Source organism: Haliotis asinina, chromosome 16, assembly GCF_037392515.1.
Source record: "Haliotis asinina isolate JCU_RB_2024 chromosome 16, JCU_Hal_asi_v2, whole genome shotgun sequence".
In the NCBI taxonomy this organism is placed as follows: Eukaryota; Metazoa; Mollusca; class Gastropoda; order Lepetellida; family Haliotidae; genus Haliotis; species Haliotis asinina.
This window is the reverse complement of record NC_090295.1, coordinates 7,847,210-7,869,733: the sequence shown is the minus strand read 5'-3', so window position 1 is coordinate 7,869,733 and position 22,524 is coordinate 7,847,210. Positions and strand designations below refer to the sequence as shown.

Here is a 22,524-nt window from a genome sequence, read left to right as displayed (position 1 = left end):
CTAGCAAGTCTTGTTAAACTGTCCTCGCTTTTGATACGGGTTGTCTGTGGTGTTGGTAAATCTTCTGAGGTGCATATTTCCAGGGATTAAGAAATGTTCAGTGGTGGACAAGGGCGATGCATTGCCCCTTTGTCCTTGCAAGTGTTCCCAGCGTCCCAGCAGAATAGCGATTTATCTCCCTTGGAGCTCGACTAAATACACTACAAAAACCAACACGTAGTTTCTTAAGTCTATTCTGCTTGCGCATGACTACTTTGACAGAAGTGACAGTACAGAATTGGAAATTCAATACTATTGAACTGAATGTGGACTTCCTTAATATTCTCACAGGGCCTGTACCATGTTATTTATCCATCCGCGTAACCTTTGCTATAGTAACGCCATACATAAACGTTCAAATTGTCCACATTTGTTTCACTAACGCAAACGTATACGATAACAAGCAATGCCTGTGAGACATGATAATGACAAATAATCGTTTACCGATTGTAACCTGATAGTCCAGGCGTGTGCATTCGCAGAGTATAGTATAGGCATGTTGAATCTCCGTGCTTTTTGTGAAATTCGTCTTGATTGCCGGTTTAAATTAATGTTCCATAAACTCAGCTTGCGAGTAAATTTGACACAAATAAAACGATGTCGCATTGCTGTAAATTTCCTTTCAGTACGTATCATGATGACCGAGGCAAGATAAAAGTACATGTCATCCCTCCCCACATTATATCCCTCTATAGACACGAGACATTCGCATTCCTCTACAGGTGTCTGCCGGTTTCATGCTTCAAACATGATTTAGATTACTGAGAAATCTCCTCCATCACACATACAATTGTCTAGACACCCAGTGATTAGTGATAGCGCCGAAGCAACGTATTAAAGTATCACCTGCAGTGCTACTACCATATCTAACATTGTATTTATTACTCTTACATTAGGTAAATATCACAGGTTTGTTATGGTAACGATAATATGGCATACTATTTATTATCTTAGTCTTTAATCAGCTGTTACAATTTTAATCAGTTTTGACGTGAGCATGTTAAAAGGAAAAAAAGCTGTAAAATGAAGAGATTTGTGATCGAAACGATAGGTCTTTATAAAGGTGAGTTTCAACCCACCTACATAAAAAACACAACAAACTGTTTTCATGATAGATATCTGCTGATCCGAGTTTGTGAAGTATATGTTTGTTCAAGCTATATGGCGGTGGTCTGTAAATAATCGACTCTGGACCAGGCAATCCAGTGATCAACAGCATGAGTATCTATCCGCGCAAATGGGAACCGATGACACGTGTCAATCAAGTCAGCGAGTCTGACCACCCGATCCCGTTAGTCGCCTCCTGCGACAAGCACAGTTGCCTTTTATAACAAGCATGGGTTGCTGAAGGCCTATTCTATCTCGGACCTTCACGGGTCCAAAGATAAGAAGTGTATGTAATGTATGTTATTGAAACTGAAATGTAATTTCCATTACAAAACATATAGGCAAGATCAGAAAGACCAATCAGTACACAAAACCATCCCACCGCCACCACCCCTACTCTAGGCCCACCCCATCCCACACCCTCTCACACATACGCACACACGCAGGCACACCTGTTTCTTTTATGTCTTTAGCATTGCAGATGGGGCTTGGTAGGAAGGAAAATAATGTGGTTCGGGGGTTGTGGGACAGACTAACACACTCCCTAACATACATTTCGCTCTGGCCTATAGACCCAGTGTTTGAACCATGTGTACGGCAAGAAAGAGGCGTACGTTAATAGTGGTGCTCAGTCATGGGTATCACTTCACCATGTATTTCTAATTATCTCAGTAGATTATGGCGTGGTCGGCCTCTGTAACGATTCCCATGTCCCAGTTATATTACAGAACCATTGAAATTCATGTTGAAGTATTGTAAGTCTTGTAACACTGTATTTACCTATCAACAACTATTTAAGCATGTACTAAATATATGAGAAACCTAACCCTGGTCTTATTGGATTTCAAACGTATTGAAATGCATGTCCTAGAATGACAGCACTTACTTATGTTACACAGAAAACACCTGAAAACAATGGCCGGATTCACACACCTATGAATTACGCCTAAACACGTAAATTGTTCGTTTATTTTATCACCGCTTTAAACGTGTGTGATGATGATACGTAGATTTCAAACTTTGTTCATATGGCCCTCGGATGACACGTATATTTCTTAACGTTAGTAAATTTAGATCACGGAGTGCTTTTAAACCGTCTACAACGCGAATATGGTTCTCATGGGTCAGTCCTGCACTGGTGTGAATCTTATCTCACTGGGAGATCTCAGTTCGTACAGGTCCAAAATGCAACCTCGTCTGATAGTGTTCTTTTAAATTTCTACGGGGTCCTGCAACGATCCGTGCTGGGTCCACTTCTGTTTGTTTTCTACACTCGCCCGCTCTGTGAACTCATCTCTGAACAATAAGTGGTGAAGTATTTATATGCAGACGACTCGAGGCTGCTTGACAGTTTTCATGTAGATCCTACAAAACAATCTGTGGCTGTTGCCAAATTGGAGTCAAGTCCTGGATGCTGGACAACAAATTGAAATTAAATGACAGTAAGACTGAAGCTCTCGCAGCTTCAACCAAAGCCCGTCTGTCAAAGTGCACAATTCACCGTAGGACATGCAGAAATCCCTTTGTGAAAAGATGTTGGTGTCTTATAGATTTGGGACTCGCCATGGAAGCTGATATAAGTTACTTGTGTAAAACCTGTCATCTACATCTTAGAAATATAGGAAATATCCGTCACCTCATCACGGAAGACACTGCTGCACTCCTAGTTCACTCTCTGATTTTCTCAATAAATTACTGTAACAGCCTTCTCTGTGGAATTTCCAAAAGTCAAATCCGACGGCTACAGAAAATTCAGAATCATGCCCCTCGTACTGTCACTCGCTCATCTTCGTCATCAGTGTCTCCTCTATCCTTACTTCTCTTCATTGGCTCCGGGTCCAAGAAATAATTGACTTTAAAATGCTGTGCCTCACGTTCAAAGCTCTCCACAACTACTCATTTTACCTTCACTATGTACCAGCAATGCTTTTACCCCATTTTAGTACATATTTGTAAATTTTCTGTTGTTTACGTAATATATTTCATGTTTCTGTCATGTGCATTGAGCATGTGCCTAGCACATGGAGTTGTGCGCTTTACAAGGACTCTTATTATTATTACTCCCATTGTTATTATTTTACAGATTAAGATTGTAATGCAGCAGAGAGGGTTTGGGTGATCCTGCCACAGTCAGGCTGGTAAAGCTCATCATCAGCTCAGGGCCCTCGCCCCCTCTACACACAGCCCAGACAACGAGTGGTACTTCCCCTAGGAAACACTGCCTAGTCGAACCCGCCAAGAACTTTTCGGAGGATATGAAGGCTCCCCAACACTGCAACCTTCTGCATTACCCAGATTGTCAGAAGGGCTGTGCTCCCGGTGGAGAACCCGGGCACTCTCGAGTTCAGGATCGAGGTACCAAACCAAAGGCACCGAGAACAATTGCGAGCTTAACGACAGTGTACTTGGGATGCAAGCGAGACATTTCAAAGGCGACGTCCGCATATTTATTATGCTTTTCCCGATTCTTGCCAATGACATTACTGTCAAGAGGACAGAAAAGTGAATGATATATATAATTTCATTGTCTTTATCAAAAAGAACAAGATCGGGTTAGTTGGCCGGAATTCGTCACAGGCTGTATATTGGCCTATTCCAGAGTTTAAAAGCATCATTTTCCAGGACGCCCTGAACATGATCTCGGGGTCAAAGCCACAGGCATGGCGGAGACAATAATAAAAGCAGTAAGCCATGCCATCATCTCGTTTAAGATGTGCTGTTTGTGCCAGTGAAGGACATCCACTAACAGGAGGTTGGACAGTCTCTGTGAATTTATGGCCTAGTCGACATTTCATGTTCACATTTAGGTTAAGAATCGCATTCTGTCGATTGCAAGTGTGAAGTGACTGGTCCTGAGCAGCTAAAAGGAAGCCCTCAGTTTCACATTTGAGACCAGACGACTTCATCCAGGCGAAGGAGTCGCTTGGATTGCTGTTCTGTTCCACACACGGCATGTGCACACGATGCGGTGGCTTGTCACACAGCTTCTCCACAAAGGACCGACTCTGGGCAGACTTGGTGAAGGACTTCTTGTTTACTCCCATCGCTGTACCGTCCAGTACATCGCCATCAACAAAATCAACCTCAAATTTCAGATTGCGTCCAACAACCTTGGCACGCTTAAAGTAACTGTGGAATTCCTTGCTTTCAAACACGAAAACTAATTGTTATACAGTTAGGAACAGTGTGACAAAATGTACTATGGGCTTATGCATATGTTTAAATTGGCAGAACACAATAAAATAACGATGCCAAAATCGTTGGCGGTATTACTACTATGGTAGTATCTGACATGTGAAGAGTGGATTCCAGCTATTGGTAGGACAAGAGCATAGGTTATAGGGTCAGAGAGGGTAGTATTCCCCAAACATGCACACTTCTGAAGCTTTCCGAATAGGCCTGACCATAGGCTGGATATCCAGGCCGGAAATATGATCTTCATGCATATGTGAGATAAAAGAGATATACACAAGAGGCTCATCAGCGAGGGGCCCTCCATAGACCTCCTTTAAATGGTCCTGCACTTAAACCCATTACAGCTAGAATGTATCTAACATTTCTTTTGAACAGTGAGTTGGTATGAAAGACCTTTTCATAGTGCCTATTTGAGACCTTGACCCAAAATTCAATACTTGATGCTGGGTTCCACGCCGAAGCCAGACGAACACGGATATCATCGAGCTGATTATTCACATAACTTCCTTACATCACAAACATTGGTTTTGAAAGTCACTTTAGACCATTTCCTGCACTGGTTGAAATAAATTAACTCGTAGTAGCGATGGCGTGTTGTTTTCATGGGAAGAAATAAAATATAGTATTTCAGTCATGAGTTTATAATTGTCCTGGACGACTGAGTTTAATTTATGGGTCTTGAAAATTCAGACTGTAAATGCGCACATCACAAAATGTAAATCTTGTAGCACCCCTTCACGGAATTCAATAACCAAGGGGTTTGCCGAGCGCATTATGATTTTGTGATATCTGCATTTCATTTGCGCGGTTTATACGAAAGTTGTGCCGGCTACTGTTTGACTAACGACACCTCCTGAATGACATATAGGACGGTGAATAGGTCATTAAAACCACCGGTGACCAGACACTGTTAGCGACGATGTGTGCCAATTTAGATTTGGTACAGGAATTATGTTAGAAAACATAAATCTGATAGTCGCATGAGGTCGCCTGTTGTGCTGCTCTTTACCATTCTTTTCCCACAGTGTTTACCTGTCATATCTTCCTACGAACCTCTGTTTTTAATACGGTCCTTTCATGGTGCAAGTGTTCACGTTTCATGATTATTTGGAAGCAAATTCAGTGGCGCAATCAGCGCCGTTGTTTCTAAAGTGATCATTATCAAGGCCTCGGTAATTTCCGCATGTTTCTTGAAAACTAGAACCACATCCTCTGCGGGTTTCTCCTAGACAGAACTCAGTCATGTCATGGCGGGAGAATGGCGTCTCCATCGTCATCGATGACACGGAACAAGCCAGCCATTAAATGTTTTGTGTGTCACATCAAAACAAGTCCTCGACAGAGGATAGATATATGTGGCCGCACATTTGCTTGTATTAGTGAAGTTGGATTTAAGTCGATGTAACACGTGTTCTGATGTGGATAGATAGAAGGGATGATTTTAGGATAGCCGGGAAATATGGTCGTACTAGAACAGAGTTTCGCAAGAAGATATGACAAGTAACTTCTGTGGGAAGAAAATGGTTCTTTTACATGTTGCTATCAAATTGCGCAAACCTTATTCAAAAGTTTCCAGTCCCGTTTGCAAGGAGTGTTGGATGGACGTTTTTTCTTGCAGGATAACACATTTGCTCACCCTGCACGAATCGTCAGTGCTGTTATCCAGCAGGAAAACAAATGTCAGTGGTATGCCATTGACATTGGTGAGCTAAGACCCTTCACCAACTGAACACGCCGAGGCCACCAGAAGATGACGGTAGCGTTGACGTCATCCGACGACCATCACGCTGCACATGGGAAAAACGTCAACTTCGTTATTTTCCATCTTAGCTCTTAAGTTCCTGAAGACGGTTTGCGTTAACAACATATACCCTTTAACTTCACTACCACTATTTCGTGAATTCATTAATTGCATTGTACAACAAAAACTATTTTCTTTAGGAAATTTTAAGTTACAACAAAGGCTTGTTGAGGACACATGAAGGCAATTCTCCATACATTTGTTATCCACGTGTGTGGTTTGCAACGAGGCTCAACATAAATTTTCAGCAAATGTTTTCATTATGTAGTCTGTTCATAATATCTACGATATATTCATATAGGGGGTGGTCTACAGATTCAGTAATCGTAAGCTTCAACAATTATACTTTTCTTCAACTCTCCCCTTGTTGTTATAAATAATAAGCTGATCTTATAAGAATAAGTTGCTGGACAAACAGACGAGTCGTAAGCTTTCGCATGGTACCAGGAGTCCAAAGAAAGCTATGAGACACATTTCTGTTTTCCGAACTTCTTATTATGTAACTTGTTAACTTTTTTGCCTCTCCCAAAGGGTCATTAAAATTAAAGGCACTTTTCTGTTCCTAAAATCTCTCAGCTTTTATTCCCTTCTGGGAACCTCTTTAGCAGCTATAACAGCAGGTTGTGGCTGTCGGACTTCACTGCTTCAATAATAATAATAATGATGGTCAGATGGGGAATTATCTTCGTTAACCGCAGACCTGTCAGCAATAGGACGCCGCAGTATTAGACGAGTGGCAGCCTGATTCCAAATTAGGTGATCAGGTGGTTGACGACAACGATGAGGCGGCGAGCCCAGACAGTCAGTGGCACTCATGGTGGTTTTATATGCATTGTCTGGTATGTGCCAAAAAACACATCAATACTTGCATCACTCTGCTCATTACGGTGTACTGAGACATTGCGATTCAATATGTCTAAAGGAGTGTTGCCATTGATGTGTTACATTTGTATCATATGGAATTCATCACCGAACAAACCTGTGAAGATCCATTTCATAATTATCAGTCCGCTCTTGTCAAGAGAGTCGATACTGCTGCAATACCTGGCAGAAACAGCCCTGCCTTTAACAAAAAACAGACATACATTGAAAAGAAACCAGCGTTGTTATCACGCCCTGCCATGGACACTTGAGAATATTTGTTCATGTGGTAATGGCGGCATAGAACGTAACGTTAACTATAAATAAGACCAATATAAGACCTCGAGAAGAAGAGAAAAATATGTCATCGGAAAACATTATTAAATGTAGAACATTACATACAGAAAGGTTGTTTTCCTTGATTAACCTTTTGGTAATGAACTACATTTTCTTTCTTCAGAAAATGAAATGATCCACAATCGGATCGTTGATGGGACAAAGTGCTTTTGGCAAGGAAAATTTGACGGATCTCTTAAATTTTAATACCTCCTCCAGCCGCGGCACCAAGGAGTTACAGGCGTTTCTTGTCCTGAAAAAAAAAATAGTTCAGATAGTTTTTCGAAACCTCTGTCATGATGTAGTGCACTGACAAAAAGAAGTCTAATTCTTGCAGTTTTCACTGGAATCTCAGAAAATTTCCAGACATTTCCTCAAGTAAGCCGTGTGAATCTTCAGAAGTGTATTTCATATCAGAAGGTATTTAAGCATTCTCAATCAGTAGGAATATCTTCGAGGTTTTCAAAACCACTTTAAAATAAATGGATTGTTCGATGAGAGTATGACTCCCCAACATTCCGCTGTCTTCACAATGCGTATCATCAACTGGTAAGTCAATGCCCCAAAATATACCCTTCTGAGAGTTAAAGGGGCTTCAATTCTGTTCCGGACCAGTCCAGAAGCTTTGCCTAATGATGTGCCATTAACAAATAGTCGTGATGTGCAAAATAGATTATTAGCAATATAGTGGACGGTGTTATGAACAGAAATTATCACAACACCGATCCCTGATTCCATGTGGGGTTGCATAACCATTATCACCACATATTTCAACTTCGTGTGTACGTCCTCAGTGTCAGCCACGATCAAGGCATTAGAAATTAGCATTGGTCTCTACCATCTTGAATATGGCATCTCATACGATTTGTTTCAATTACTTGATGGGCAGTTGAATTCCCAGTTTGTATACCAGGTGGACGTTGGTACAATAGTGTATTGTTTCAGAATAGTTACAAATATGCATAAATACTGCACCCTCAAACAGTATACCGCGCAACATTTAAGGTTTAAGTTCGATACCTCACTTGTACTCATGTACATCACCTTTCATGAGACCCGTGAAGGTCCGTGGTAGAATTGGTCCTCAGTGATCCATGCGACTATGCTTGTCGTAAGAGGCGACAAACGGAATCGGGTGGTCAGGCTCGCTGACTTGGTTGACACATGTCATCGGTTCCCAATTGCGCAAATCGATGCTCATTTTGTTGATCACTGGATTGTCTGGTCAAGACTCGATTATTTACAGACCGCCGCCACAAAGCTGGAATATTGCTGAGTGCGGCGTAAACTAAACTCACTAACTCATCTTTCTTGAAATGGCATTATAAATGCTTATACATACCTTTTTGTGGTGCTGAATGAAAAGGCAAACTCAAGAACCCACTTATTAAATGAACAGAGTGCTCCAGGAGCTTATGACGAATTTGTGCATGACCGTAGTATATTTTTTCACTAACGAACATTTAATTATAATTTTCTGTTAAGATGTGGATTATTATTCTTAGTTACTGTTGTAATTCTAAAGTGAAAAGTGGACGACATTGTACACTGATCAGCTCTTGGTGTAACGTACATGTTAGAACTTCATCACGTGACGATGAAGCAAATGTTCGTTCATTTGTCATCACAAACAGACACCCACTTTATGAAATAATACTATCAAGATCAGTTAGTTTGAACAAGGGGAAATGCTCCGCTGAATTTGAGTGAGGAGCAGCAACGCTTTAGAGCTCGAGGCAACGATAACACTTGGAGCGGATATGCTCATGATCAAAATCAGTATAGGAATTCATATTATGACGAAGTCTATCTATGAAGACAAGTTTTTAACCCTCGTGAGGTCATGAGTTACCTTCTTTGAGTGAGTTAATATGTTGCAGCCATATTGTGCCGAGAACCTTAAAAATGAATAAAACTAGAATGTTACATTAAAAGCGATATAATGATATTGAACATTGCAGCACAATCAAAACATAAGGAATTTTGAAAATGTTACATTACATTGGAGATATGTATTTCAAAACATGTTCTTCATTAAGCCAGATTTATTTAACTAATTCACAAAGGAGTGAGTGAGTTTAGTTTTACGCCGCACTCAGCAATATTCCAGCTATGGACCAGACAATCCTGTGATCAACAACATGAGCATCGACCTGCGCAATTGGGAACCGATGACATGTGTCAACCAAGTCAGCGAGAGTGACCACCCGATCCTGTTAGTCGCCTCTTACGACAAGCATAGTCGCCTAATTCACAAAGGATATGTGTGAAATATTTCTGAGGTACTTTTACAAACGCTGCACGTATCATTATCAAGTAGCTTCATCTTCAGTAATTCTTTCTTTTTATATATTATTTAATAAACTGAAAATCTAAAAGCTTATAATAAACTTACATTTCCTTTCTAATTACCTGAATACATCATTCCAAATGATATCATAGTGAAAGACAATATTCCAGTACTCTTTTACCGTTTGGGTATTTTTGTTTTAATTCACTTTGTCATAGAATATCCATGAACATTTAACATCTGAAACAATATCTTGGTAAACACTATTAACGTTTGGTCGATTTAGGAAATGAATTCTATAAAATTCAATGGCTGGAAGAATAGGCAGGAAATCAACAAGCGCGTGCAGTGAGATTAAAATTCCACGCTTGCAACTTGCACACTGGAACTGGTATTCAAATTGTCAAGGTGGAAATCCAACTGCCATTTTATTGTTTTGCACGCACAAGCCGCCCTAACCATGAAAAATGAAGGAGGTTATACATGCATTGATGCTTTCTCTGCCGTTAACTGTTCAGATACCTTTTTGACAACGCACCTTAAAAGTAGACGTTTTTGACACTTGCTGAAAGGGGTCAGACTGTAGGTCTTTTGGAATCTAGTCACACTCAGCGGCAGGTTGTTGTTCCTGTTTGTGTGAGTCAGACTGCTACTGGCAGACTGCGGCAGAGATTTTAAGCCGTTGGGCTCGTGGAATCTGCACGCCGACCAGGTCGCTCCAGAGTCACAACAGTCTGAGATGAGAGGCACATGAATAACACTGCGCTACGTGTTGCTAACATATTCCTTTGCGCAGCAAGTGTTCAGACAGAACACTTCATTGTTAACGATGTATGGATATCCAGGAGCACCTTTCGTCTATATTTACGGACAACCGGACTCCGCTGTAGGCGGCTTGCAGTTAGTCCATCATTAACGCCACGTCACGGGCAGGCGTGTGTGAGATGGAGTAAAGATTAAATTTGTCCTTCCATGAGAGTCGACAGAGGATTTAACGTCGCAACGGAGAACGAATCACAGATGCAACTGTGGCCACGCATAACTGATTTGGCGGGGGTCGGTCATGGCAGGGTATCGATAACTCCGACTGGACGTACTCCACTGCAAGTGGCCGTCAGTGATATTACTTGACAACGTTATCGGGACGAGATTGCTTTGAAGGAAGTTTAGTTATGGCAGGAGTATTAATTTAACGCCAAGCTCCTCTTTGATTTGATTGCTCTTCGTGCAATTGGCAACGCGGTCAAAACACAGTTTTGTCGTAAAAAGAAAGACAAAATCGTCTCGTTTCAACAGGTCAATGACAGACTTCATGTGTCTGGGATGACTTGGAACCATCTGATGTATTAGAATGCGGAGTTGACTTCTGTTGACTCCGACGTGTAATATTGTTAAAGAGACATTTGATATCATTTCCTACATCTTGTACTGTTTTGACAATGAGGCATCTATGACCTTTTTTATGATGTGCCTCATTTATCCCCCTCAGTACAATATATGTATGTATAAATTTGGTATCGCCTTTGACAAGTGTAAGTTATCACGACTTCCAGGAACTAAAGGTATGAATACATAATGGCACACTTTCTCATTAAAATAATATTACATATGCTAATTTGACAACTTCTCAAAAACATATTGTTTTGATCGATTTCTGTGCTGAGACAACGATTAACCTCATATTCGTTACATTAAGCATGATCCTTCAACATTACCGCCAAATGCGTTCAAGAGCCTTTGATATGAAGGACAGTTATTTAGTACCTTTGGGCTTTCTTTCAGTACTGCATTTTCGCATCAGTTTAGAAGACGGAACTGTCTATACAATCAAGTGGATAATTTTAGACAACGGAGACGTTGAGCGCCATGGTGACGACGTAGCACGGGTCTGACGTCGGACCTCCTGTCTCACAGTCCAGTAGCTCTCAGCCTGTTCCATACTGTTTGACCGGATGTCCTCCTGGCACATTAAATTCTTATATTCCTGTAACATAAGTAAATAGGTGTGTTTTGTGACATAAGAAAACTACAGAAATATCTGTCAACCATTGCTGAGATTCATAACACGCATATACACATCAATGTCCACTGCCTTTCTAATACATGAAAATACAATGCATGAAAGTACGCGCATATGGGTGCAACGCATGTCATTTATCTAATAAATATCTACAGTACATTTTTAACTTTTTCCAACGAAACCTTTCTGCTCTTTGATTTAGAATGAATGCCATGCGATTTTAGAATGTCCCGTAACTCAGCCACAGGCATTTCCTCAGGATCAACCTGTGTAGACGGTTGATCGTGTATTTCTCTCACGATCTTATGCGTTCAAGAGCCTTTGATATGAAGGACAGTTATTTAGTACCTTTGGGCTTTCTGTCCTTTAATGAGAGGCGTGATGGCCGCCTCTTACGTATTGTATTCAAACCAAGAGACGCATAACCGATAAATTTGTTACGAAAATGTTGTATTTTCAAACATGCATATCTCGTCCACAAATAGATTTCAGTACTGCATTTTCGCATCAGTTTAGAAGACGGAACTGTCTATACAATCAAGTGGATAATTTTAGACAACGGAGACGTTGAGCGCCATGGTGACGACGTAGCACGGGTCTGACGTCGGACCTCCTGTCTCACAGTCCAGTAGCTCTCAGCCTGTTCCATACTGTTTGACCGGATGTCCTCCTGGCACATTAAATTCTTATATTCCTGTAACATAAGTAAATAGGTGTGTTTTGTGACATAAGAAAACTACAGAAATATCTGTCAACCATTGCTGAGATTCATAACACGCATATACACATCAATGTCCACTGCCTTTCTAATACATGAAAATACAATGCATGAAAGTACGCGCATATGGGTGCAACGCATGTCATTTATCTAATAAATATCTACAGTACATTTTTAACTTTTTCCAACGAAACCTTTCTGCTCTTTGATTTAGAATGAATGCCATGCGATTTTAGAATGTCCCGTAACTCAGCCACAGGCATTTCCTCAGGATCAACCTGTGTAGACGGTTGATCGTGTATTTCTCTCACGATCTTAGCCCTGTCTTGCCTCTGCAAGTTCTTCCTTCCAATACTCAAGTCGCCTTTTGCAGTAAGGCCGCTTTTCTCTAGCTAAGTGACTGTTGTCTTCCATTCTCTTCCGAATGGTCAGCGCGTCAACTGTGGCATCCCATTTCTGAGATTTTCTCTGATGAATCTTTTTTATTTCATCATTTGTCTTCTCCACAACTTGGCAGCTGAATGGCCTATGGGATCCAAACCTGTCAATCATTTTGGGAACGTGGTAGACCATGCAGTGTATGTGGGGAGTAATGTTCCTTTTCTGATAGCCATCAGAGTGAGGAGCCAAAGAGAGAAAAGTCTCAATCCAGGACTTGGCAGCTTCAAACACTGCATGGCCAGATATGCGTGCATCGTTAGAAGTGACGAGGTCATAATATTCGCCAAACATCGTCCATAGTGCACATATTGTAGATTCAGTCTCGGGGCCTAGAATCGTCCTGGCAGTTTGGCGAGAAGTGTCTTCTTGTCACGACCTGAGAGGGTTGTCCATTTTAGCATTTTGGAGTCCTTGTCCTCCCACACCTTGAATGGTATCCCACAGCTACAGATGCAGTGTATTAGGTCATCTAGGTGTTTCTTTGGTTTCTTTTGAAAAGACAGAGACTCGTCTAGCCTTATTGCCTCACTGATCAGATTTCTTTCAAGAACATCAGTTACCCTGAGAAGAAGATGGAGCTCATCAATGACGTAATTCTCCACTGGAATGTCCAGCAGTGGGTATTGGTGGGCGCCATACATTATTTTGTCCGCATGTTCCTGGATCGTTTGAAGAGTCCTTTTCATTTCTCCTTGAGAGTAATAGTCCACTGCAAAAGATGTGTCATACCTGTCATCCTTGTGAACGAGGCATAAAGGACATGCATAATGTCCTGTTGCGCCTCCTAAGCCCAGTACGGTCAGTACCATTTTCATGTCTGAACAAAACACAACGTCTGTTGCAATAGAATGTTCACCAACATAAATGCATCCAGCTTTAATCACATCGTTAATCTCTTCCACCAGTGGCTGAAAACTTGCTTTGAGAGCACCATAATCCTCTTTACAGTTCACAATAGCTAATGTGCTCAGAGTTAATGAGGCTATTGTTTCTTCACTGCCCACTAGCTGAAACGATACAACAACAGAGTTTGTTACCCTGCTCACTTGGGTGCCATCGCCTGTCAGCTGAACCGTGACTCGCTTCAGATTAGGATCGCCTTTCAGCTTTTGTGCCACCTTCTTCTGCAGTTCATGTTTGAAGCTTAGCATGGCCCCTGGCACATTCCCTGGAACTCGCTTCACTTCTGTGGATGTTGTCATGTCATTTTTCATGTTGATAACGGAATGAGATCTTGGAAGCGTTGGAAACAACTGGGCAATTTCATGATACGCTGATGAACTCACTCCAGACCTGTCCAGCACAACAACTAAGGAACGAAGGGTCTCCTTCTCATGTTCTGGTAGCTTGGAGTAGCTACCTTTGCCATACGAAATGTTGATATCGGCAGCATTACCATTCCCCAATGTTAGTCGTTTGGGTGCTAACCCATATTCTTTCAGAAACTTCAGTGTTTTCTCAGACTTCTCTCGAATGTGTGTGAGTCGTCGTCTAGACTGTCGCTTGGTGAGACTATCACTATCAGCTGGGGTGCTTATGGCGTCTTCAGCTGAAGAGCACCATATTTGCTCACACTGAGCTTCTACCTCCACTCTGTTCCCGTCAAACTGTGACACACGTTCATCATTATTCATTCCCGATGATTTGAACAACTCCCTTTCAAATACGGCCATTGTGTATATGTCTTGCTCACATTTGATTTTCTGTTTCCCTCCTTTCATTTTCTTCAATTTGCGTCACACAATTCCACATTGAGTAGCTAGCCTGTTCTCTATTCTATCATTTTGGTGAATCTTGATGTATGTAAGCTGAGAGTTGAGGACATCAACCATTGTTAAATTGTCATACTGTTCTTTTGCTTTGTTTAAGTTTTTATGGAAGAGATTTGTCATTTGCAAAGACACTGTGAATTTTTCATCTTTCCTGAGGTATTTTGAGTTGATGCATGGACTTGGCTCACCTTTCAGAGAAACAGTGTCCTTGAGCTTACTCAACTGTAAGTTACTCAGATTGTCTGACATTTTGGATATTTCTAGGATGTAAATATATTACGATAATGACAAAGAAACAAACAACTCAACACAGTGAATGTTCAAAACATTGTACATATACCGGAATGATTTTTGTTTAACGAAGGATCTGGTCCAAGGTGCAAGCTCGTGTGTGAGCATGAAACACAACTGTCTCCACAGGGATGCTTATCTTGGTGATTCGGCCGTCATGCACGGTGTACTTGGTCCTTTGTCTTAGGCAGGGTTTAGCCCTGACCGGAAACACAACACATGTGCCTTCGCCGTGTTTGTCAATGTTATACCACCAGTAGGATGGAAGACACAGATGTTCTAGTTCTTCTCTACCTAGAAGAGTTTCTCTGTCAGTCCAAAACAAGGCCCGAAACACGTTTAAATGACAAGGGACCGAAACCTTAAGGCCCCGAGTCTTCAATCGTGACTGAAACAACTGCCCAACGTCACGGGAAAAGGCCTCTCGTTGACTAGCTGAGATCTCGGGGTGGTCGTACGAGTGTCGGATGCTGGCTGGAATGTGCTGATCCGGTTCCCAGGTCGACTGCTCAATGGGATAACCTTGCCACTTGACAAGATATTCTGTACCCTGAAGAGAGGGGAAAACATGTATGAACACATTTACAATATGATGATTTTCAAAGTGGGTTCACCCTATTCAAAGTAAAAACAACACTTCACAATGCAAATTGATTTTAAGGTATCTTAAATAGATCTTTAATTGTTCTTCTATCTATATATAATTAACCACCTGACAAACAATGAACGAACTTAAGACACACACCGGAACAAAACCCCATTGGAGTCCTAGTGGTCATGATTCCTGCACATGCAAGACATGCCTTAGTGATTAGACCTCGAAACTCCTTCAAAACGAATGCCGATTTCCGAAAATAATCTGGATTTTTCTATATGCTCTTTGCTGTATGATTTCAACTGGAAGGTGATTTCTGTTGCTCTGTGGTGATGTCCTTTCAGTGCTTGTAAGAAATCTCATCAAAACAACATATCCAGGTAAAGTCGATGTTCTACTTGTGCAACTGTGATGAATGATGCTATCATCACCTTTTTACATATTTGATGACTAAGCACAAAAGGTAATTAATAGATTTTTAAAAATGAATGATGCATTTGCGTTTCTTTTTCCATGATTTATTTTGACAGTGAAGAATACATGGCATGTGTCAGGATAGGGACAGTTGGTTCCAAACCACCTTTTAAGAACAATGTAGACACGAGGTTCCAAAGGTATACCGCACTGGCGCCACCTCGACCCGGACAAAGGCCAACTTGCACACAGCAATCTTAGTTACAATCAATCTTAGGCCCCTATATCAACTTTACAATCACCACACAATTGCCCAAATCCACTTGCGGAAATATAACGTCGAAGTGGTCACTGGACAGAACACGTACCTGTCGAGAGACAGACGCCATTTTGTTTACATGTTATACAGTCGGTAGTGATCATCGTATAGAATAAAGTAACATTTGGTACATTTAACAAGACGGTCAGGCAAATACGTTGTGTGCTTCTACTTCGGGTAGTACGGTCTGACGTACTCCTCTTTGTAGCAGAGTCACCCGAACCGGTAGTCTCATCAGGCCGTATTACCCTCGAGAGAAGTATACAGCTGAGAACAACACAGTGACACGATCAGAAGCGAGTGTGGACATAGAGCGTTGACGCAGACCTGTCACACTGACATAACTAAACGTCCAGAAACGGCATTCCATATCCGAGGAAGAATATCGCGGAGTCCGAACAGCGTAATTGGAGGATTCGGACAAAATCGTATGTGCTGCTCCATTCCATCCAAGAATGAAGGCATATTGTGGATCAGGGTAACTCATATTGTTCTGAGAGATATACTGCTGTGGACTCGAGCAATGTATGGGTTTATCGTGTTAAAAAGTCACTCCAGGGTAGCTCTGCTGCAAGAAGGGTAAAGGGGCCATTAACAAAATAAAATTCTGCCTTGGTACTGTCACCCTTGGAGCTCCAATCTTCCCATTCATTTATATTTGTTTGTCATGTTTTGTGTAACCTACTAAAGACGTTTGAACTCAACTGTGCCTTCGTCTTCATCAAGGTATTCATTTGTCTTCGTCAACGTATTCGTTCGTCTTCATCAACATGTAATTCATCTAAATTCCCTGATAATCCCTCTGTTGACCTCAAAACATTTTAGTTCTTGCCAATCACAATTACTGGCACTAGCTGTTAACACCCCTCAACCCCACCGATACCATAACGCTACGGTCTCCATGCTGATCCCCGAGAACTGATGTAAGGTGCACAGTTGCACCTGTAGAATTGTTGTTGTCTAAATGTAGCTACGAGACAGACATACAGACAGACAGACAGGCAGACAGACAGACAGACAGACAGACAGACAGACAGACACGGGGGTTATCTTTATGATGACATAATGTTTCATGCAGACTGTATGTGATAATCAGGACAGGCAGCAGCTTCTAATGTGGATGATTTCTAGGCATGTTAAAATGTTTCAGATATTTGCAGGAGAGCTACGTGGTACTACTTTTTCGGTATACACCACTACCTACAAATCCGCACGCATCTTACCCATGTACGAAAATGTGAATCATTTTCTTCAGTATGAAGACATGGGCTTTGCGCTCTTATCGCATATTTTGGGCGGTAATTATTTTAATTATACTGACTGGTGAAGGTCCGGGGTAGAATAGGTCTTCTGCAACCCATGCTTGCCATAAAAGGCGACTACGCTTGTCGTAAGAGGCGACTGACGGGATTGGGTGGTCAGGCTCGCTGACTTGGCTGACACGTGTCATCGGTTCCCAGTTGCACAGATCGATGCTCATGCTGTAGATCATTGGATTGTCTGGTCCAAACTCGATTATTTACAGATCGGCGCCATATAGCTGTAATAATACTGAGTAAAAATAAACTCACTCATTTAATTAGATGACATAATATCGTAATGGCCTTTGTGTAGTTTCTCTCTATGTATATAATGTCACTATAAAAGTGTTGACAGATATTTAGCTAGCATGAGTAATCAGGTCTTGTTTATGTCGTGGGATTGCTCTTAACTCACGCATGCCCTTTTCGCAGATATGGATTCGTCCGAGTTTAGAGACAGAGGGAAGGAGATGGTAGACTATATAGCTGATTACATGGACACCTTATCCTTGAGGAGAGTGACACCAGAAGTGGAGCCGGGCTACCTCCGTGATCTACTGCCATCTCGAGCGCCTAGAAAGGGGGAGAATTTTACAGCCATCATGAAGGACATTGAACGTGCGATAATGCCAGGGGTATGTGTGAGGTGTAATGAGTGCGGGAGTCAACATTTATGTCACCCACATCGTGACTAAAATAATAGCACTCATTAAAAACACTTAAATCATTTTAATCTATGTATAATTATAAAAAAGGGGTCCGAAAACAGCTAAATATCAAGGGTCTGTTTCTCGAAACTTTCGTAAGCGCAAGATCTCGTCACTTTTCTCGTAGCATTCGCATCTCCGATGCTACAATATAAGAGGTGCGAATGCTACGAGAAAAGTTATGAGATCTTAGGAAACGGGGCCCAGGACCCTTATTCTCGAAACGTTCGTAGCCCAAAGAATTCTTACCTTTGATCATAGCCAGTGTGTTAAGAATGGGGTTAAGAACTTCGTACAGCTACGGAAGTTTCGAGAAAGCGAGCCAGAGTATCATATACGTTTTTGTATCAAACTTTATATTACTACTGATAACAGAACATGGTACAAATGGGCTACAGATCACCTGTAACCACCATACATGGGACCATGAGGACTAAGGCACTTTTCCTATAGTTTGTTTGCAGTGAAAACGTACCGATGGAGTTCACAAAAACGTAAATCAAATAAAGTGAAAATACGATTGCGAATCCTCTTACTTAAGAGGAAACTTAAAGTATGAGAATTCGCAATCTCATTTCACTTTATTTGATTTATATTTTTGTTTGAAGTGAAAATCATCGGTTCGCTCTTTCTACAAACAGACTCTACCTGCATGTTAACACAGACGGATTCCACGTGAAAGAGGATGAATCGGGCATGTTCTGGAGACCCAATAGCAAATTATCAGACCTTTTTAACGAATAGAATCTAGTACTCTAGATTGCTTTTACAAACACCACCACGTATGATGGAACCGTAATCATGTGTAGAAGGGATAGTGCTTAACATTGATGGATGAAGGTCTTCCGATCCCCTCCTCATCTGAGAAAGCACTTCAGACAGTTGCCCTTTAAATATTTAATACAAGAATGAAATGTCAAATAGTGATCGAAATTAATGCCCTACTTTAATACGGTAGTCAGAAAAATTGTTTGGCGTCTTTATGTAGTTTGTATCTTCGACAAACGTAGACAATCTAGTTACAGATATTTTTAAAAACCGCATTTATCTTTTTTTTCAAACATAATTGTAGTCGTCTCGCAAAAGTATTTGTTTTGTCTTCGGTAAGAAATATCAAAATCATCCACAAATTGTGATGCATTAATTGAACTGTTTTAAAACTTTAGATATGTCAAGTTTTATCTACAAACTTGCATGCCGGGATGATGGCAGTGTATCAAAAGTCGAAACACATTCGGTGATGTTCCAAAATATCGTTTTTTAACGATGGTGTGCGATAGAACATAGACATACAATCATCAGCTAATTTGTTTTATACATCAAAAAGTAATTGTAAGGGTGAGAAACATGTGTGAACAGTTCACGTTTTAATTTGATTGATGAGAGTATTTCACACAAATTAAGATCAGTTAGAGAAGTGTCATCTTGATGACTGAGCTTGGAGCTTTCAAAATGGTAGGAAAATGGGCACTCCCAGACTGGTACAAAATCGTTCAGGAGATAAAGGTATGCAATGGAAGAGTATGGGGTTGGAATTATCTTTAAAAAGACACTTTTTGTTGTTTGAAATACAATCTCAATGCGAGCCTGTTTACTTCCACATGCTGATACTAGTCACCCATGATTATACAGGACCTAGATTTCCAAGCTCCCACCGCTCTAGGATAGTCGTAAGTGCCACTCATTAACATTAACTTACGACTGTCTTATTGCTAAGGAAGCTTCGAAAATCTAGGCCCAGGACTTGCGAAGCTGGTCAGAGAGCGTCATGAGATGCTGTGGAGAACATAAAGGGGAACATTGGCTGAGCAGAGAGTAAAAACACACGTATAACTACAGCTTGAAGTGAAGGATCTGGGCCGCCATTATTACTACCTGTAACAATCAAGAACCTACAGTAAACGTTTGGCTCTTGAGGACACACGTAGTTGTATGGATAATACTATTTTATACCAATTTGATCGTTTTCTTAATAACATTTTTCCTGTAAGTAAAAAAACCAACAACCCTTATGATATAAAATCTTGTATAATCTTGAAAAGTATGCTTTAGTTCCACTGATTTGTGATTTTTGAGCTGACATGGTTGACATGTCATCGGTTTCCAACTGTGCAGATCGATGCTCATGCTGTTGACCACTGCATTGTCTGATCCTGACTCGTTCATTTATAGACCGCCTTCATAGAGCTGGAATATTGTTGGCTGCGGCGTAAAGCTAAACTCAATCACTCAGTGAAGCTTAATCGGAGTTCTTGATCGTTAGTGGGGTCCACTCTCATGAACTGAGATTGAAGGACTGACCTCCATGTCGAAAGTGTGAAACCTATGCTTGCCATAAAAGGCGACTATGCTTGTAAGAGGTGACTAACGGGATCGGGCGGTTAGACCTACTGACTTGGTTGACTGACTCCGTTCCCAATTGTGCAGATCGATGCTCATGTTGTTGATCACGGGATTGTCTGGCCCAGACTCGATTATTAAAAGACCGCCACCACATATCTGGAATATTGCTGAGTGCGGTGTAAAACTAAATTCACTCGCTCACTCCAAAGCGTGAAGCTCGTTGTAAGTGAGTAGAGTTTTTTAGTAATATGACAGCAAATTCACGGCTCGAACATTCAAATAGGCTTCACACATTGTACCTAAGTGGAGATTCGAACTTAGGAAAACGTTTTGATCGAACCCGGGTCTTCAGCATAACGAGCGCACGTTTTCACCACCCGACAACCCCACCGCCCCCGAACTAATTTTGAACCTCCACAGGAGATGGCGCAAAACAGCTGCAGAACTCTGGCAATCTGTAATCTTTCTTTCAGCGTGTACCGATTTAATACACCTTTATCATTTAGCAAATCTGGTTCACATGCGACGTCACTGAGGGATTGTGATAAGTTGTCTGTCTGGGAAAAAGTGTTAATCTGTTGTTGAGACAAGTCGTTAACTTCATGAAATCCGAAGCTGATTTGCAACCCAAGAAGTTGATGTCTGGCATGTTGTATAGATTTTGCAACTGAATTTAGGGAAGAACTCGCATTTAAATTCTTTATGGCGAAAGTTTTCTGGCTTCAAGAAAAGAAATATTTTGAAGATTTTTGATTTTATGAATCTGTGATTCGTGTTTGAGTCATGTACATTCTGAGGTCGAATGCTCACAGTTCCAGTCAGCGAGCGCACGTAATAACATATCACTCAGTGCCTTCATGGTCAACAATGCAACGGAAGTATACAGTGCTGTTTGGGCATGCTTTGATTCCATGCCCTGACTTATGGAGACCCGTGAATGTTAGGTAGAATAGGCTTTCAGCAGCACATGCTTGCCATAAAAGGCGACTACCTTAATAGGTGACTAGTGAGTGAGTGAGTGAGTGAGTTTAGTTTTACGCCGCACTCAGCAATATTCCAGCTATATGGCGGCGGTCTGTAAATAATCGAGTCTGGACCAGACAATCCAGTGATCAACATCATGAGCATCGATCTGCGCAATTGGGAACCGATGACATGTGTCAACCAAGTCAGCGAGCCTGACCACTCGATCCCGTTAGTCGCCTCTTACGACAAGCATAGTCGCCTTTTATGGCAAGCATGGGTTGCTGAAGGCCTATTCTACCCCGGGACCTTCACGGGTCTAATAGGTGACTAACGGGATTGTGTGGTCAGGCTCACTGACTTGGTTGGCACATGTCATCGGTTCCCAATTGCACAGATCGATGCTCATGTTGTTGATCACTGGAATGTCTGGTCCACACTCGATTATTTACAGACCATATAGCTGGAATATTGCTGAGTGCAGCGTAAAACTAAACTCACTCACTGATTGCTGGAGTTTATCCCACCGGTCTGCAGTTGGAACAAACGTCCACACCAATGTTGAAATGCCCGGCTTTGATAGAATTTGTAAGCGTTGCAAGGCTTAAAATTCAGAGGTTGTTGTTTGTTTTAACACTTTCATTATTTTGTTTTGGTTCAAAGGTCTGACTGCCGTAACTCCTTCATTTATACTTCCTTAATTCCTCGCTCATATCTGACAGACAACGCGCTTATTCCCCGATTGTGCCGCGACAACACATCAGTTTCTTGTACGCTGAGAGGACAACTTTAGTGTCAACAGTTTCAAAGACCGGCCATAAACTGATTGCTGCCTCTGTGCACATTCCACAATGATAGAGCCATCTCCTAGACGTTTTTTTAGAGTTGGATGTCATTAGAAATGACAAGGGATTGCCATCTTCAGGAGCAGCGACGCTAAATCGTTGGTCAAGAATCTGTGACCTTTTAGGGATTTCTTTGTCAGATAATAGGCCATCAACATGATGACGT

General features: G+C 41.4%; 1 protein-coding gene across 1 annotated transcript in view; it reads left to right on the top strand.

Moving 5' to 3' along the window:
- The first annotated feature begins 17,934 nt into the window (after positions 1-17,934).
- Positions 17,935-22,524, top strand: part of LOC137268833 (aromatic-L-amino-acid decarboxylase-like) — a 34,253-nt gene continuing 29,663 nt past the window's right edge. The window contains exon 1 of the mRNA XM_067803401.1: positions 17,935-18,135. Within this exon, the coding sequence (XP_067659502.1) occupies positions 17,935-18,135 (201 nt within the window). The remainder of the gene's footprint in view (positions 18,136-22,524) is intronic.